General features: G+C 49.1%; 2 protein-coding genes across 12 annotated transcripts in view; both read left to right on the forward strand.

The window, feature by feature from the left end:
- Positions 1-18,059, forward strand: part of GNAS (GNAS complex locus) — a 53,853-nt gene that overhangs the window by 32,523 nt on the left and 3,271 nt on the right. For 2 of the 11 annotated variants that reach the window (XM_045886025.2, XM_045886026.2), the window contains 5 exons: positions 6,519-6,591; positions 9,753-9,797; positions 14,079-14,133; positions 14,220-14,339; positions 16,134-16,231. In XM_045886025.2, the coding sequence (XP_045741981.1) occupies positions 6,519-6,591; positions 9,753-9,797; positions 14,079-14,133; positions 14,220-14,339; positions 16,134-16,231 (391 nt within the window). Of the gene's footprint in view, positions 1-134; positions 293-2,333; positions 2,840-6,518; positions 6,592-9,752; positions 9,798-14,074; positions 14,134-14,219; positions 14,340-16,133; positions 16,232-18,059 lie in introns of those variants that run through there. The other 9 variants (XM_054510168.2, XM_064573405.1, XM_045886029.2 and 6 more) reach the window with 9 other exon arrangements.
- On the forward strand, positions 299-2,784 carry LOC129046146 (uncharacterized). The gene has a single exon (XM_054510170.2). It carries the CDS (start codon positions 844-846, stop codon positions 1,666-1,668), a length of 825 nt encoding a protein of 274 aa, XP_054366145.1. The 5' UTR covers positions 299-843; the 3' UTR covers positions 1,669-2,784.

Raw genomic sequence — 18,059 nt, forward strand, 5'->3', positions numbered from 1 at the left:
GGCCGCCGCTGTGGGTCCGTCCTCTGAAGAGGCTGGGGCGTCATCGGGCTGGTTAGGAGCGCCGTCTTCGGCGGGGACACTCAGTCGCGTCGGCACCGCGGAGCGGGCTGCGTCAGGTGGCTGGCCCGGCGCGGCGCTCGCTCCCTCGCTCGCTGGCTCTCCGGCTCGGGGCTGCGGCGCCGGCTGGAGCGAACCCCTGTCCCGGCGCGGGGCGGCGGCGGCGGCGGCGGGCGGCCCGCAGGCAGGCAGGCAGGCAGGCACTGCCTTGCGTGTGAGTGCACCTCACTCACATGTAAGTCCGGGTGCACCGTGGCCTCCCGCGGAAGTGCGAGTCGCCCGGCGCGGGCAAGAGCCACCGGGGCCGGGACAGGGCAGGGGCGCCCCGGTGCTGCCGCCCTGCCCCGTGCCTCCCGGGCACCCCCCAATTCTCTCTTTTCTCTTTTCTCCTCTCCATTGGCGTGCCCAAGAGCCAAACCGAGGAGCGCCTGAGGGTAACAGCAAACTCGTGCCATCGCGCCTCTGCACTTTTCTTTTTTGAGTTGTTTGACATTTCTCGGTGCTTTTTGGTTTCTCGCTGTTGTTGGGTGCTTTTTGGTTTGTTCTCACCCCTTTTTTCGTTTGCTCATCCTTTTTGGCGCTAACTCTTAGGCAGCCAGCCCAGCAGCGCGAAGCCCGGGCAGCCGCGCTCCGCGGCCCCGGGGCAGCGCAGCGGGGATCGCAGCCGACTCCCCCCCACCCCCCACCCCGACACGGGGCGCACGGGGTCCGGCCAGGCCGAGGCCGGGGGCAAGCAGGGCGCCCGGGCCAGGCGAGAGCCGGGCACCCCGAGGTGGCCGAGCCACCATGCTGAGGATGGCCATGAAGATCAAAGCCCGAGCGGCGGAGAGCGAGAAGAAGACGGCGGCGGCTGCGGCCGAGGTGGCTGCCGAAGCTGCGGCGGCGGCTGCAGCGCTGGCCGAGCCGAGAGAGCCGCTCGCGCCGCGGAAGAGCGGGGACGCCGAGAAGACCCCGAAGACGGCGCGGCAGGCGCCCCCCGAGAAGTTCCTGACCGAAAAGGAGCGGAGGAAGATGGAGAAGAAGCTGCTGGAGCAGAGAAGAAAAGAGGAGAAGAGGAAGGAGAAGGAGAGGAAGAAGTTGGAGAAGATGCAGAAGAAGAAGAAGAAGGCGCCCGAAGCCCGGGAGGAGGCCCGAGGCCCGGAGGCCGCCGCCGCCGCCGCCGAGGGCGGCGCGGAGGGCGCCGGCGGGGGCGGCGAGGGCGCCGGCGGCGGGGGCGCGAGTAGGGCCTGGGCCGCGTGGGACACGGACTCGGGCGAAGAGGACGACGCCTACTACACGGCGCCGCGCGTGGGGGGCGTCGTGTGGCGGCCCGGGCCGCTGAAGGCTGGCGCGCTGAGCGCCCACCTGCCGCTCGTGGTCTTCCTGGTCTTCTCGGTCCGCAGCCCCTCGTGGGTGCTCAACTTCCTGCTGCAGAAGCGCACGGAGCAGGGCCGCGGCTGCGGCTTCGTGTTCGGGGCGACCTGCTGCTTCCGAGTGTTCCTGGGCTGCGCCTTCTTCTCCTACTTGGGCGGCCGCGCCAAGCGCCGAGGCCGCGGGCGCTCCGGGGCCGGCGGTGCCTTCGGCTCGGGCCATGGCGCCCGGCGCCGGGGGCGCGACGAGCGGCTCATCTAGTCAGACCCCCGCCCCCCGCCCCCCGCCACCGCCACCGCCACCAGACACCACCATCGCTGTGTAGTGTGGATTTTTATTAAGTATTTGTGTGTGTGTTGGGACACGTTTTCCTTTTCGGTTGCTCTGTCCTTTGGTTCGTGCTCGCCTCGCTTTTTCCACACTCTCCCTGCTCTCTGGCTCTCTCTGTGTCGCTCTCTCCTTTTCGAAAATTTTCCGAAGTCCGGGCTCGGGCTCGCGCTCCCTCCCCTTCCGCCCACCCCGGCCCCTCGGCGGCGCCCGCGGGAGGAGGGGGGCCTCGGCCTCGGGGGCCGCAGGGCTACGCGGCCCGGGGGGTGGAGCGTTGGCGTCGTGCGAGGGGTCGTCACCGGCTCGGGGCCGCCCCCTCTCCCCCCGCGGCCCGGCCCGAGTGGGGCCCGAGTCAGGGGGGCGAGGGGGCGGCGCCCCGGCCCGTCCCGGGCCGGGCGCGGGCGGAGGGAGCCCCCCTTCCCGGGCGCCCGGGGGGGCGCCTCCCTCCGTCAGCTCCCGCCCTCCCCGCCGCCGCGGCCGCTGCCGCGGCTGCTCCTCATCCCTCCTCCTCCTCCTCCTCCTCCTTCCACCCCCCTCGCCGCCGCCGCCTCCTCCTCCCCCCGCCTCCCCCCGCCCGCTGCAAAGCTTTGGGTCGGGGCGGCGGCGGGCCCGGGCCGAGGCAATAAGAGCGGCGGCGGCGGCAGCGGCGGCAGCAGCTCCCGCAGCTCCTGCTCTGGTCCGCCTCGGCCCGGCGGCGGCCATCAGCCCCCTCGGCCTCGGCTCGAGGGGCGGGGAGCTACGCGCTCCCCTCGGTCCGACCGCCAGCCTCCCTTCCCCGCGCGCCTCGCGGCCCGCAGTCCGCCCCGCGCGCTCCCCCCGGAGGAGCCGAGCCCGCGCCCGGCTCGCCCGCCCGGCGCTGCCCCGGCCCGCCCGGCCCGCGTGAGGCCGCCCGCGCCCGGCCCCGCCGCCGCCGCCGCCGCCGCCGCCGCAGCCCGGCCGCGCCCCGCCGCCGCCGCCGCCGCCGCCATGGGCTGCCTCGGGAACAGTAAGACCGAGGACCAGCGCAACGAGGAGAAGGCGCAGCGCGAGGCCAACAAGAAGATCGAGAAGCAGCTGCAGAAGGACAAGCAGGTCTACCGGGCCACGCACCGCCTGCTGCTGCTGGGTAAGGGCGGGGCGGGGGGCGCCGGCCCCGGCCCGGCTCGGGGGCCCCTCGGGGCGCCCCGCAGGCCGCGCGCGCCGAGCCCGCCCCCCGCCCCGGGCGCGCGCTCCCGAGCCCGCCGCCCGCTCGCGGGCTCTGTCTCTGGGGGGCGAGGCCGGAAGGGGGACCCCGGGGCGCAGATGCGGCCGGGCGGGGGCTCAGAATGGGGCGGGGGGCCCCCTCCCCCGGCCCGCCCGCTCTCTCTCTCTCTCTTTCTCGCCCTCCCCCTTGCTCTTTTTTCTCTCTCTTTTCCGCGAGGCCTACACGACGCCAGGGGTTTGGGTGCATGTTGGGGAGGGGGAGGGGGAGCCCCACAGGGCTCGGGAGACTGCGACAAAAAGAGGGTTTCGGGGACAGGAAATGGGGTGGCGGGCAGAGGGAGGGGGACCCGCCTCCGTGGGGTGTGTGATTTGTTGGGAGAGGGAGAAGAAAGAGGGGCCAGAGAGGAGGGGGTGACGCGGGGCGGGGGGGCGCCGCTGTGGCGGAGGGGACCTCGCCAAGGGGAGGCTTTGGCGGGGGAAGTGGCCGAGGAGAGTGGGGGGGCGGGTGACATCAGCCCCTCGGAAGGGATCGGAGTGGTAAAGGTGGTGCAGTGAGGGGGAGGGGGCGCGGGCGAGTCGTGGCGCCGGAGTGGGGGGGGCGGGGAGGAGGGAGCGCGGCCGCCGCTGGGCGCGACTCGGTGCGTTTCGGGCCGGACCCACAGTGTGTGCGCGGAGCAGACGTGTCCCGGGCCGGGTCGGGCCGTGGAAGGAAGACAAGGAGAATCAAATAAAATAAAACCAAAAAAAAAAAAAAAAAAAATGGAGTTAGTACGCTAAATGCCCAGTGAAGCCAAATGACACGTCATTTTTACAGTATGACCTTTTTATCCCCTTCCAGACATGCAGGCTTTTTGAAAAGCAAGAGAATTAATTGTAGCACCCCCCCCCCACCAAACCATTAACACACACACACACACATTTTCCTGTTAGTCGGCCACATTGAGAGTGCTTTGTGAAAGAAAAAAAAAAAGACATTCACAAATCAGAACTGGAAAATGACATTTGTCTGTAAATGGCTTCTTGGTCTGGAAATGGCGTGGTTTTTTTTTTTTTTTTTTTTTTTTGTCCTTTTCAAGGTGGGAGGGGGCATTGAGAGCGCTTTAAGGAGAAGACTTTTTTTCCAGGTGGAAGGAGATGAAAAGATGTTAATTAGTTGTTTGTCAAGTGACATTTGGTTGTTTGGTTTTGGGTTTTCTCTTGATTGCGGTTTTTCCTCTTTGGCCAAAAAAAAAAAAGGCGGGGGGGATTGTTAACTATAAGGAGATGGCCTTTCCTCCTTTTTTCTTAAGGGGGAGGGGGAGGGACAAAATAAAACATAAGCATAAAAGAAATTGAAATGACCAGAAGAATTACACAAGCATTAATTAGTATGGAAGTTTTCCACTTCCTCAGTAATTTGGCTATCTGAGTTAATTTGTGAATTTGCTAGGTTAAAACCTAGTTCACGGTCACATTTGAACAAAACAGCTTGATTATAAAGAATAAAAATGTAAAAGGCTGAATTTTCTTTGTGGTGGTGTTTGGTTTGCTTTTTTTTTGGATGGGTCACCTCTTTGTTCTCCTGGGTCCAGATTTATATAAAGCAGAAAATTATTAATTAAATGGAAATAAGTCTGGTGTTTATGCATTTGCAATTTCAGTAATTAAATGATACATATGTTGAAGTCTTACCTAAAACTTCTCAAGGTAGAATTACGCTATGTGAATTATTAATATGCATATAACTTGATTTCAAAGTATAACCCTGGAAAAGCCTAGAATCTTTCCTAGGAGTGCCATCTTGCTACCTGAATACTAATTTGAAACAAATGTGATACTAAGGGTGCCTTAAATTTCTAACACCTTTGCTCAGTGATCACAAAGTCTGCTTAATTTGAAACTGTTACTCTGAACACACCTTGCATCCCTGCAGGCTTATTTTCCCCAGGTGTCCTAGTCTATATGGCTACATTTTATCATGATTTTATTGATAGCCTCTGGCATGGGGGGTCTGCAGCCCAACTCAGTGCCACACATTTTGCATTTTTAAATGGTGGCTCTCACCAAATAATGCCCCCCCCAAAGAGGAAACCTAATGATACCCAAAATCCTCTTTTTTAAGTGCATCTTAATTTAATGACATAAAATTGAGTAAATTACAGCACCAAAAAAGATCTTGCAGTAATTTTTCAGCCCAATTCTCTAATGTCATAAATGTGGAAACTGAGGCACAGATCTGTTTGTGTGTGTGAGAGAGGTGTTACACATGTTAACACTTCTGACAAAAGAATTTGGAGATTCTGATTAATGTCATGTATTCTCTGCATGGCATCTTAATAGCGCCTTTAATATTTTAACTTATTAGAGTTGGGCTCATTAAGATAGTGTTTGCTTTTGGAATCAATGTTTCTGTGGAAACTAATTTTAACTTACAGATACTGATTACAGCCTTGTGAAAAGGCAAGAGAAGGAGGAATGCTTTGCTCTCTGGGCAGTAAAACAAAAGCAGTTAATAAAATTAAAAGTGAAAAAAAGGTAAAAACAGGTTTGTGTGGGAGGAGGGCAAAAAATTTTTCACACAAAGAGTATTTGTTGAAGTGAGTGTACATTTGCAAAAAAGAAAATGAAAAAATAGCAATCCTCCTTCTAGCTGGGTGGAAATGTGCTTTTTCCATAAAGTATATGTTTACAAATGAAAGGTGATTTAAAATGGAGGCATGTGTGTTCCTTCTTACTTTGAGAAGGGCTTGAGGAATCTGAAAATTCAGTAGCTCCCAGGAATATTTTTTCTCATGATTAAAGTCGTGTCCTTTTAATACTTTTTACAGTTGTTGCTGCATGTGATTATGGTTGTTCTCAAGCACTACATTTGCTATTAAAATGTGTTTTTCGAGAATATGACATACAATTGATGGGCTCCCATTCCCCCCTCCCCCAACATGGTGGTTGTATCCAGAGAGAATTTATCTTTAAGAAAATACCCTTTGCGGGAAAAGAGGACACATGTAACCTTGCAGGTCAGGGTTGATTTTTGAGTAGCCCAAGGGGAGAGAGAAGGCTGCCCCTACGTACAGCAGCTGCATTGTGAGAATTTGCGGGAGGGAAATGCTGCGTCAGTCCGCCAGCTGAAGGAGACTGCGGTGTCTGGGCATTGTTTGTGAATCCTGGGTGTTTTAACCATGAAACCTCCGACAAACAGTGAATTCTGTGGCTATCTACATTTATGTGTGCGTTTCACCAGTGAATGCTCCTATTTCAAGGATTCAGTTTCAGTTTTAACTTCAATTTTCTAACCCCCTCAAATGACAAAATTGCGTCATTCCTCCTCTTTGCCCCTTGGCTTCTCCACCCCACAAATTTTAAAACAACCCAAAGGGGGGAAAAATTCCTGAAAAACAGCAAACCCTTTAATTCTCGTTATTGTGACGGTGAATACTGCAGGTAGACAGAGCTGGACATGTGTTTTCATTCTCTCTGCGTCGAAATGTCAAGCAAAATTGCAAGTCTGTTGTTTTGTTTTGTTTTTTGCGTGCTGCTTCTATGGAAAAGACAAAAGTCCTCTTCCCTGCCCAAAGTGTGTAAAATGCCTCCTTCATAACCTGAGACTTACTTTCATTTTCTAGGTGCCGGAGAATCTGGTAAAAGCACCATTGTGAAGCAGATGAGGATCCTGCATGTTAATGGGTTTAATGGAGAGTAAGTGTCAACTCTGTGCAAGGGCACAGGAAGATTAACACGTTTTATACTAACCTTTAGGAAGTTTAGGTAGATTTTGGGGGCTGGGCAGCCAATTTCCACTTAATTTTTTCAGCCTGCATATTAGAAAATCCAGGGAAGAGCTCTTTGGGGATTTTCCCCCCCTCCCTCCTTTTAATCTTCGGTGCAGCAATAAATAATAATAGTAATAACAAAGCACCAGTGTTCTTATAAAAATGCCCCCCCCCCCCCCCCCCCGCCGCCGCAAGAAAATAGCACTTTTACAGATAAAAGTGGCCCCATGACAGGTCTGCCGCAGACCTGCCCACAGGTTTTGGTGCAGTGGGTCTCTAACATGGCTGACACCTGCCATGGCCACCCCCTTTGCGGGCAACCTGACCACTGCAGAGAAGCCCCCCCCCCCCGCCCCCGCACCCCAGCAGACGTCAGCACAATGCACCAACACAGGGTGTTTTAAACTATTAGGGAAAAACAGTTTCGATAATGTTCTCATGTAAAACAAAGTTGGAAAGAGGCAGCAGCCCCTGTTAATAATTCCTCATTCCCTCACCACCCCCCCCCTTTGGAATTAATATTATGGGCAAATCACTGTTTCCCTTTCTAAAAATCAATAATGTTGCCTAAAGAAAGAAAAAGACATTTAAGCGATGGAGACTGGGAATTAGGTACTTCCGGCCGGGTCAAGGGGCATTTTTGCCTTTGAAAAGTCCTTGCAGGCATCTTGGTTTAGGACAAGGTGACAATACCGCATTGAGAATAAAGATTAAAAGAGAGTGCGTGTGTATTAGGGATGGAAGAGAAATGCGGGGTCCTGCTTGCCATGAAGAATGCAAACAGAGGGGAGCATTCAATATAATCAGGGCATTTGCTTTTCTCCCCAGACCCCAAATGCCCCCCACCCTTGTGAAACAGAAAACACTAAATCTACCAGCCCTCTGCTTTCACTGGGGTGACAGCGATTCACCGCACCGGATTGCAAACACCTGAAGGCACTAGGTTGCAACTACTAGCTGGTTAGCAGTCCCGTTCCCTTCCCTAAACCTGGATTCAGTTGAAAACTTGTCTCTCCCTTGCATCCCATTTAGTTTCAAAGGGGGACATTGAGTCAGGGCCGCATAGTTTCAGTTATGCACCAAAACCCCACAAAAAAAACCCAATAAAAAGCCACTTACAGAAGCCTACTATGCACCAAGCACTGGGGACACAAAGATGAATTTTACCACCTTTCAGAGGTAAAAGGACTGCCCTTAAAGGCAGCTCTTTATGGAACATTCTAGAATTTCTTCATTCAGATAATCGGGGCTGAGGATGATGTCACGCATACAAATGGGCGTTTTAGTTTAAGATGCTCTCTATGCTTTAAGCACGAATCTAGGAGGATGGGCTATTTTACCAATTTTATGAGTGACTCAGTGAGTTACCAATACGCACATACATGCGGCTAATTAAATACTCACTTTCACTTGTCACAAAGCAATTCTGAAATTCTTAATTCCTGACACACCCTTCAAAAAGCCCTATTCCCAGAGATTGTCAGCGGCTGATAAACAAAAAGCCAGAAACCGACTTTTAACTATGTGAATTTGTAATTTAAAGAAAAATCTTGTATAATTATTTCCCCCGTAACTTGCCGGGGAGTGCTTCTTCATGAGGCTAGTTAAGCAAAAATAATTTGACCACGTACCCTCTAGATAAATATTTTGATTAAAACTGGACATGGCTAGCGTTTTTAAAAGGATGCAGCCGCCGCTGTTTACCTTAGCTCGAGTCCAGCAGAAGGTAGGACATCCTTGCAATAATTTACTTAAGGCTTTATCACTCTCCAGGCTGCCCTACAATTTTTTAATTTTTAGAGAAAGGATTCTCCTCCCTTGGCGAGCCGGTCTGTAATGCACATGAGGCATTTAAACCAGAACTTCTCTTTTCTGTTTTCTTTTTAAAAAGAGGAAGCGACATTCCCAGTGTGCCTGCCTTGTAGAGGAAGCCATAGGTAATCTCTCAGGATGTTAAATTTAGCCTGTGGAAGTGACATACAGGGGAATTCTTCGTGTGAGTCTAGAAACCTTATTTTTGTCTCCTTCAAGTGAGCCTCCTTTTTTCTTTTTCCTCAGTGCGGTATTGCAACAAAAGCAGTTGCCTTCTTCACTAGGAATTCCCTATGAAATAATGGTGACATCCATCCATTAAAGGGTGTTTTGCGTGGTGCAGGGCCTTTTCCTCCTCGCTCCCGTAAATGTGCGCTTTGTTAGGGCTGGGCTGAGCTATTAAATTTGCCTTAACTATCTGCAGACTGCCGTGCCAATTACAGTTGTAGGGTAAGGTGTAATATTAATCTGACCTTGAGAAATACAGAGGTCAAGTGTGGATTTTCCTAACTCAAAAGCTAACTCTTCCTTACAATTAGTATCGGGGAAAAAAGGTGCCATTAACATTGGTTGAGCTAATAAGCTAATCAATTACAAAACCATGTAGAACGCTTAGCCATCCTGCCCTTCCCACTTCCAAGGAGGAATTCCTACCATTTATGAAGATTGGTTTTTGAGTAGGGTTTGTTTTTGTTTTCTTTTTGTTTTCTTTTTTTCTTTTGCTGCCTCCCACGGTGCAGACACACAGTTTTAATTGATGGCAATTTATCGGGAACAGTTAATATAAATAAAAACACTTCATAGGTAGTTTCCCCGACTATAAGAAGGGAGGAAATTAATACTGCACCAGGAAATCATGGGCAAAAATCACCCATGTCTGGGCCTTTGTATGTTCAGATACAACATGGTAAAGATCTGGGAGAATTAAGGAGCCTGATGTGCTGCTATATTCTCAAAAGAATTGTGAGATAAATCACGGCTTTATCTCCCTAATGCATGTACATTTAGTGAAAGCACAAGAAAATAATTATCCGTCCCTTCTGTATACCCGACCAGAGAGTCTCCAGAGGGCTCGGCTAATACGGTGGCGGAGGTGTGGCATTCTTCCCTCCACGGCCTACAGTCTCAGTAGACCTTCCAACTTAGCCAGAAAGGCGACTAGGACTGAATGGGAGGATGGCGGCCATTTGTTTAGGAATGTAGAGAGGCTGTGTGGGGTTTTGGGAAATTGCGGTGCCTTGCAGATTAGGTGAGCTTTCAATCTCTCTTTAAAAGGGGCGGCGAAGAGGACCCGCAGGCTGCAAGGAGCAACAGCGATGGGTAGGCACATTCAAAAACAGAAAAACTTTTTAACAAACAAACAAACATGAAGATCATACTGGGAAACTGAGGGCTGAGCCCCGGGGGAGGAAACAAAACTCATTTCAGGGCCATCAGCCATCTTGGTATACGTTTTCACGCAACACCTGAACAGTCTTTGACATTTCAGAGCCAGTGAAGTGCAAAACATAATTTTGGGGGGGCCATTCTTTAAATATAATTAAATCCAGCTGGGGGAAAAGTTACAGATTTCAGCGTTAGACGATCAGTTTAAGATTTTGAGAATTGATGTTTTTCCATATGGTTTCTGTTTCCCCACCCCTACCCCAGCTGTCCGTTCAAATTGGCTACTTGTTTTAAAACTATCTACTAAATTCCCATCCACCCAGTGCTTGGTCTGATGTAAAAATTTCAGACTTGGGGGGGGGGGTGGAATCTTTTTCCCATATCAAAATACGTGGTGCTGTACTGTCTGTAATTTGGAGAGGAAAAAAAAAAAAAGTGCCTCAGCACCTTGCAGGACGTCATTGTTAAGAATGATCTCAAAGCCTCTGATCTTTTTAAGATTTTCTAGTATATTTTCAATTGGAGGCATATTGCGTTACTAGCTAGTGGATAGGAAATTCATGATGGCATCCGCTTTTTTTTTTTTTTTCCCCATTCATTATCCATTTTGTTTTCCTTCACTTCCTACATCCCCACTCCCCATTACATGCCTACATGCACTCGCATGCCAGGTAACCGTTGGAGGTCTGCTTGCATATTCAGCATGCAATGAGGAAGCAGCTTTTTCTCATGAGGACAGAGCTGATTGACCTAGCCTAGGGCATCTCAAAGAAATAGCCTCTGTGGCCGGGGTGGGGCGGGGCAAAGGATCCTGGGGTCGGGGACAAAGTAACTTACACATGTTTGTTCATCTGTTTCTTTTAGAATATATTATCCCTAGATGATGGCTACAGTTTCTCATCTTCCCGGCTATGTCCTATCACACTTTGCATGCTGGAATTGCCTGGTCTTAGGAACTTCTAATAAGAATACTATTCTGTTGTGGGGGGGAGGGGGATGGGGCCCTACCACCTAACCTCAAAAGATAACTGAAAACAACAACAACAAAAATACAAAAAAAACCACACACACACAAAAAACACAAAAAAATATGGCATGAAATCCTTAATTGGCAAAAATGTAGTGTAATAGCAATCCAAAAAAGGCATCTACATAAAAGTGACTGACAGTTTACTGTACCAAAAGTTGGCATTTGAGAAATATGACAAGCCCTTATAGAACCACCTAGTATGTGCTAGATCCCTGAACCCTACTAATACCTTGCCTGCACTTCTCTCTGTGACTCTGTTCTGCAAGTAAATATAAGAATTAACATACGTGATAAATAAAAATTCTCTGCATGTCTCAGCAATCCCTGTATCTTGCGTCTGTCTTCTGTCTTTCTTCTTTTGTCTGTCCTTTCCCACAAAAGCACGAAGATAAGGTATAGGACGGAAAGAGACTCTGGGGACAACTCTAGCCTCCCCCTACCACTTAGGCAGCTGACGCGGGGGAGAGAAGGGGCTCCTAAAATTCAAACCCAGACAACAGGCTTTTATATACATGTTGGGGGGAGGAAGGGGGCAATGTGCTATGAGCACTTCTAGACCCAGCCCCGATATTTTAGTCCGTCCAGATTGTAGCAGTTGATACATAATTTGGCTTTGTTAAGTAGTTGAGAGACATCTGAGGGATTTTCTCTGAATTTCACAATGTTAAATTCATTAAGCGATAGTAAAAATGATGATAAACCTGCCAGCCAGTATAATATCTCCATCTACATAGTAATTGCTTCAATGGAAGAATTTTATGTTTTAGTATTACACACCCGAATTAGATTTTAGATTTCTATTTTAGCTGTTTTATACTTGATACACTCCCACACCTATTCACATACGTAGATGAATACTGAACACGTTCTCAAAATATCCGTATTTAAGACTGGAAGTTTTCCAATTATCATACTACTACTTAGACCAAAATATCAAACTGAATGAAAGAACCTAGTTTCTGGAAGTACTTTCCTCTTGCTGTACGTACATTTGGGTATTTAATACCAGGACATCTCTAATTTTAACTACTGTGGAACCTTGAAACTGAAGGTTAATGGCTTTCATTTACCATGGAAATGGAGCCTGTTTTTAATGAATGGGAATGGATTTCTCCTGTGGGGTTTTAGGTAAACTTGAGCCCACAAGTGAACATTAGGGGCAAACACACATCCTTTAAAAATTTCTAATGTCTAAATAACTGATTTAGACTCTAGCACCGAGTCTGGACATGGTTCCTAATTTCAGAAACGAGCTTCAATGGTGCACGTACAAAGCAGAAAAGTCCCACAGAAGGGTCAGGACTCTGGATCCCTTTTCAGTGTAGGGTGGTTGCATAAAGTGGGGGGGCCAGAGCCGGACCTCCGATCGGCGTGTGTCGTGGTTTATAGGACCGCTTACTATCATGTCTGTTACTCAAGTTCTCCTGACTTCAGCACTTTTAAGTGGCCCTGAGGGGGTTCCTGGTACCATTTACCTCCCCCCCACACATACACACACACACATACCCCAAAGCCTACTGACCCTCTCTCACTGGTGAGAATACTTCTAAACTAGATTCTTACTCTATGAAAAGCAGTTTCTCTGAGGCCAGTTTACCAGAAAGAGGGCTGACCCTGGAGAAGGGATGAAATGAAATCAAAAAATCAGGGCCCACCCCTCAGATCAATATGTAGATCTTTCTTTTGATAAGAATAAACCGTGCAGGAAACATTAGCTATTACAATTCCTTGGAAAACTCAGGACCGGGATCGGGTTGGCAGGCGAGCCCATGACCCCTGCACCCCGATCTCCCTTCCCTGTGCCCTGCCCTACGATTAACCCTACTGCCAGCCTGTAGGTGCTATTAACCCCCCCCCCTGCCACTTCTCTGTGTTTCCTCTACTTCTGAGGGCTACCTCCATTCCAGGACTCTTGGTGAATCAACCAAGTGAAAGCTTCGAAAGTTGGGAATCTCGAGATGGTCTTTAAAAATCCTACACAGCAAGAAAAAGATGAGCTCTGTCCCTTCTGCTTCTGTGACTCACTTTTCCTCTCGGCCTGAGTTTCCTCTGTGAGGGGGCGGCGCCTCACTTCCACGTGATGGTCTGTCACAGCCCCGGGGCCTAATGCGCGGCAGGTGTGTCCTGTACATGGCTCCACATCCCCACCCCCCCACACCCAAAACCACAAGGTTGAGGCAATAGATGTGATAAGATTTACCCCAAGCAAGAGGTCCTTTTTATCCCCTGAAGACACAAACTCTAGAGTCTTGTTTGGTCGTGCTGCTAATGAAGGACAGTTGCTGAAAGACAGGCACTTCTGATTGATGTGATTGGGAGCAGGCATTCCATCAGGGGGTCCCCCCAGGAGCCAAAGGTTGTGGCCTTTACTTGTGGTTCCAGTGAGTCTGAATTAAAAAAGATCATCCCACATGTCCTGTATGACTTAGGTTCAAATCAGCTAAACCTTGAACTTCTACTTAACAGGTGCCCCCGCTCCCCCCCCGCTGCCCCCAGCGCACAAGTCCCAGATCATAAAGACTCCTGTGGGTGGGGATCTTATTTTATCCCTATTCACGTGGAGGGATCAGTGTATATTAACATCACCTAGAAACGTCATTGCTACTGGCTGAGTGACTGACACGGTGACTTAATTAATAAAAATGGCCTCAAAGCCTTAAAATCTGTAATATCACCGTCTGCATTCACTGGTTCTCTATGTACTAATCCAGCGATGGAGTAAGCCCCAAGTAGAACCATGAAACTTTTTCTCCCTAATATGATTGATAGAGCACCCCCACTCCCCTCTTCACATCATACACACACACACACACACACACACAGGGATGCTGATAAGGGCCAGTAGGAGCCTTTTAGGAGGTGTTGGTGTGCTGTGGGAACTTCAAAAAATGGACCCACATCTGCAACAGTCAGTGAACCAGGTCTGGCTTCTGGTACAGTAGACTTGATCATTATCTTGATGCCAATTTGCTAATCAGCCCCAATCGGGCGTGTCCTTGGGACACATTGGGGAGGTTATAATTCGAAACCGTCTTTATTCAGGAGCCTCCAATCCGTACGGATTTGAACCCACAGCTCTTGCAAGAACAGAATACTATGCTTTTAGTTGGAATATCTTGACTAAAGAGACCCTGTTCGTCAATGTGATGCAATATGATCTCTCTCTCTTTTCAATCCCACTGTAGTGAGAAGGCGACCAAAGTGCAGGACATCAAAAACAACCTGAAAGAGGCGATCGAAGTACGTGTTTGGGGCCTTCCTCTCTTCTCTTAGCCCCCTTCTCAGGCAGTGCTGTCCCCCTGACTGCTTTGCTGACTCGTTTTCAGACCATCGTGGCCGCCATGAGCAACCTGGTGCCCCCTGTGGAGCTGGCCAACCCTGAGAACCAGTTCAGAGTGGACTACATTCTGAGCGTGATGAACGTGCCTGACTTTGATTTCCCTCCTGTAAGCTAAGCTCTTGGGTTGTTCCTCCCCGCACCCCCCCCCCCGGCCTGGCCCATGGGGCCGCACAGGTGATGAGCCCCAGCCGCTGGTCACCTGTGTCAGCCACTTCCGGAGAAACACCTTTCGGGAAAAGTGAATTCCCTCAGGGTCCTTCATGTTCAAAACCAAAGTCTTAAGAATCAAAGTAGGGTTTTTGCTCAAGATGGGGGAGCCAAATTCGATCAGCCCTTGAAAGTCCTGGCTCACCCATCCCCACAAGTAAACACCCCACTTTAATCCTCGTGTTAGTAGATTGTGTTTGTGAGGGAAGATGGCCCGGGTTGTGTCACAGCCCTCGTTATGCCCTCGTACCCGTCTTGTGACAAACCAAACGGTATGTTACGTGTGGCTCACAAATGCTAATTGTCCAGTTAGATGAACGGATCCGAAGATAGCAAAGAAGGCAGAAAGGAAGGGCCAGCCCTGAGTTTTATAAATGGGAGACGTTCTCGTTTTCAACAATTTGCCGTTTGACCTTTATGAAGTTTTAAATCAGTCCTTGCGTTGGGGCAAATTTTTTAAAAAGGAAAAAAAAAAGGACTTTCAGCTAAATTATAACTTGGAGATTTTCTTCTGTGTGTCCTCGTTGGCGTGCGGGACACTGTTTACAAAGATTCTCTGTCCCATAAAGAGCTATTTTTAGGTGACACAAAACTGCCCATGCCCAAACGTATATGTTTTGACCCCTTTGTAGGGGAAGAGTGGTTTCTCAGAGGGGAACGGGAAACAAGATGGAAAGATGCGCAAGTTTATAAGGCCCAGAAGGAAAAGACTTGTCTACAGTTAGAACAATGAGTTATTGTGGCCTTTTGTCAGGCTTTCCTGGGAATTTGTGTTTGTGTATTTTAAATGGGCTTGGCTGCAAACTTCTACTAGCAGGGAAGCAGTATTAATAAGTAGGTCTAGGTAATTTTTTTTTTTTTAAATAGCACTTCTTTGAAAAAAAAACAAGCGGTCAGCACGATATACATAATGCATATTTCTAATAGAAGGAAAAATGGCAGCCGGCTGAAAATGCACCAGAACAGTAACATTTTATTAGTCGTGCTGATAGCTGAACTTTGTGTCCCTACCTACTTTTAATTCTTCTCTTGCCGAATTCATATTTGAAGAAAAACCTCTTTCCTTGTAAGGGAAGATTGCCCCCATATAATTAAAAATGTTTCTATGTTCAAATGAAATGTGAATCATAACCTACTACAATTTAAAAACAACAGAGGTTATTTGCTCCTTTCTTTCTCCCTATTACGACCCTTCCCAAGGGACAGGCACTGACAAGGCCAGATTTGCCAGCGATTCCCAACCGTAATATTTTTTGGGTAAAATTCAGATTTCCCTGGAAGGGAAATTTCATCCCAGCCCATCTTTCATGTTTTCACAACACTGAATCATTCCTTGGCATATTCTCCTAATGCAGATTAATGTATATCTTTCCCATAAAAGCAATTGTGTGGAGAAACAAAATGATTCAGTAGTTTACTCTGTCCGCCCCCCCCCCCAAAAAACATAGGAGGAACACTACCCAAGACCAGTTAATTCATAATCAGAGGACAGCAGGAATTAATTACTTTGCCTTTTAATTACGTTTCACAAATTGAATGAAAGTTCTTTTGAGCACAGAGTCACTAATTTGGCTCGCAAGTGGGAATCCCACCCCGTGCTGGTCACACAGTGAGCTGTGGCATCTGGACTGTAGGGGCAGCCCGCCTGCCTGGGCTCAAGCTCATCTGTGTTCTCTCTTGTGTTCACTCTCAGGAGTTCTATGAGCATGCCAAGGCTCTGTGGGAGGATGAAGGAGTGCGTGCCTGCTATGAGCGTTCCAACGAGTACCAGCTGATCGACTGCGCCCAGTAGTGAGTAACCTCTCTCCCCCAGCCATACACAGCATAGGAACAAATGGAGAAAACACTAGAAATCTCAACTCCAGCTTATTAAGTTATTTGCAAAGGGGTTCCGTTCATAGGAGCCAGCCAGTTAAGTCCCACCTGCACTTAGAAAGTTCTGGTCTGATTCATTTGTTAATTGCACTTTTTAGTGCAGTGACATTATTTTACATAAACAATGCCTGTTCGAGCAAAATGATAATTACTTGCAATAAAGTGATGTTTGTAGTTAATTAGCTTGAGGTAATTAATTGGATTGACCTCCAAGCTTTTAGGAAGATTGGGCAGCTCTCACGCTTTGAATAATGTAAAAATACTGTATTTTATTGCTGTCATTTAAAAACCGAAATGGCGAGGACAAAACCATACCCCGCCCCCTCCTTGGTAGCTGAGAATCGCCTTGCTATTTCTGCAATCAGGTAGGTGACTAGAGTAGTTACCAGAGTCCAGCGTTACTGGCTGCTGTTCATCTAGAGTTATTCGTTCACTCTGGGCTTTAATTCAAGGATGCTTCCCCTTATGGAGAGTGGACCGCCCTCACCCTGCACCTGCTACAGTAAATACGGGATGCTCAGGGCCACAAAGAAATTGTTTTAGAAGACAGTGTTTGTAGGCTGCGGTTGCACAAACATGCTAAGTGGTCTCAGCGAAAATACTCTGAAGTTGGGGTGTCTTGTGACTTGGGGGGGGTAATAGATATTTGCGACGTTCCAGCCTTTCTTCTGTAGGTCGCTGAAACTCAGAAGCGACTTTGCTGTAGAATATCAAGTCATCAGAACCAGGGTTCCAGGCTGGCTCACAAAACCCTACAATTGCATTTGCTTCGAAGCCCCAAACCTGAGGGATTTATTGTGAATACCAGTTGAATAAATAGGAGGGAGGAAGAGGTAACAGCAAACAAACAGCAAGTTCCCTAGAATCCTGTTATCTACAAATCACAGAAGCTTCTGGTAGGCTCTGTGAAACCTATCAACGTCCCCCTCCCCGGCCCCGCCTTCCCATAGGAAGCGCACAGCCAGTTGTCTCCAGATATCGGGGACACAGCTGCGTGGCGGTGGTCGCTACACATCAGTCTGTGTATTTTCCCAAGGAGCAGAAAAACAGTCCTTCTTGGCCAGTCCCGGTGACCCCAACCCCCTACCACTTCTTCAGCAAAGTCCCTGATTTTCTCAAAAGTTTGAACTAAAAGCTGGAAGTGCTAATTATAGTAACTCAAAACAAATGGAAATCCTGGAATTGTTTGCGTTTTGTATTTTGGATCCAAGTCAGAAGTACAGGTACAAGATGAGGAGGGTTTAACCCTCCCCACTTTGAGTGCTCTGTCGGGGGGCGGGGAGAGAGTAACAGTTTCATGAACAGTAATTTACCCAGGTTTCTGGGTTGTTGTTTTTTTGTTGTTGTTTTTAATTTCACACCATTTAAAAGTTTTCTTAGAGCAACATTATGTTGCTCCTGCAACTTTATCTGAAAATGGCAACATTTGCACAGTTTATGGCAAGTTTTAAGGAAACTTGGAGGGGGGAAAAAAAAGAAGAACATAGGTTACAACTTTTAAAATGTCTTCCCCGGGCGGGATGCTAGCGCATGGGGCACGCTGACCAGTATGTTTCTGGTTGAACTGCCTTTACGTTAAAGTTGCCATACTGGTATCTTGCCCATTTCTGAAGCTGCCTATTTTTATTTGTTGAGCTGGGGTTTGGCTGGCCTGGCTCCAGATGTCTCTCTCACAAGATTTGGTGCTGATGATCTATTTATAGAACTGTGGTTCTGTTGCCATGGCAACGTGCTGGAGGCCAGG

This window comes from Mirounga angustirostris, unplaced genomic scaffold (assembly GCF_029215605.1).
Source record: "Mirounga angustirostris isolate CCGP_5_RB_7025 unplaced genomic scaffold, mMirAng1.0.hap1 SCAF_10, whole genome shotgun sequence".
Lineage (NCBI taxonomy): Eukaryota > Metazoa > Chordata > Mammalia > Carnivora > Phocidae > Mirounga > Mirounga angustirostris.

What these genes read in the sequence shown, in the direction of transcription:
- LOC129046146 (XM_054510170.2), top strand. Translation starts at nt 844, where the DNA reads ATGCTGAGGATGGCCATGAAGATCAAAGCCCGAGCGGCGGAGAGCGAG.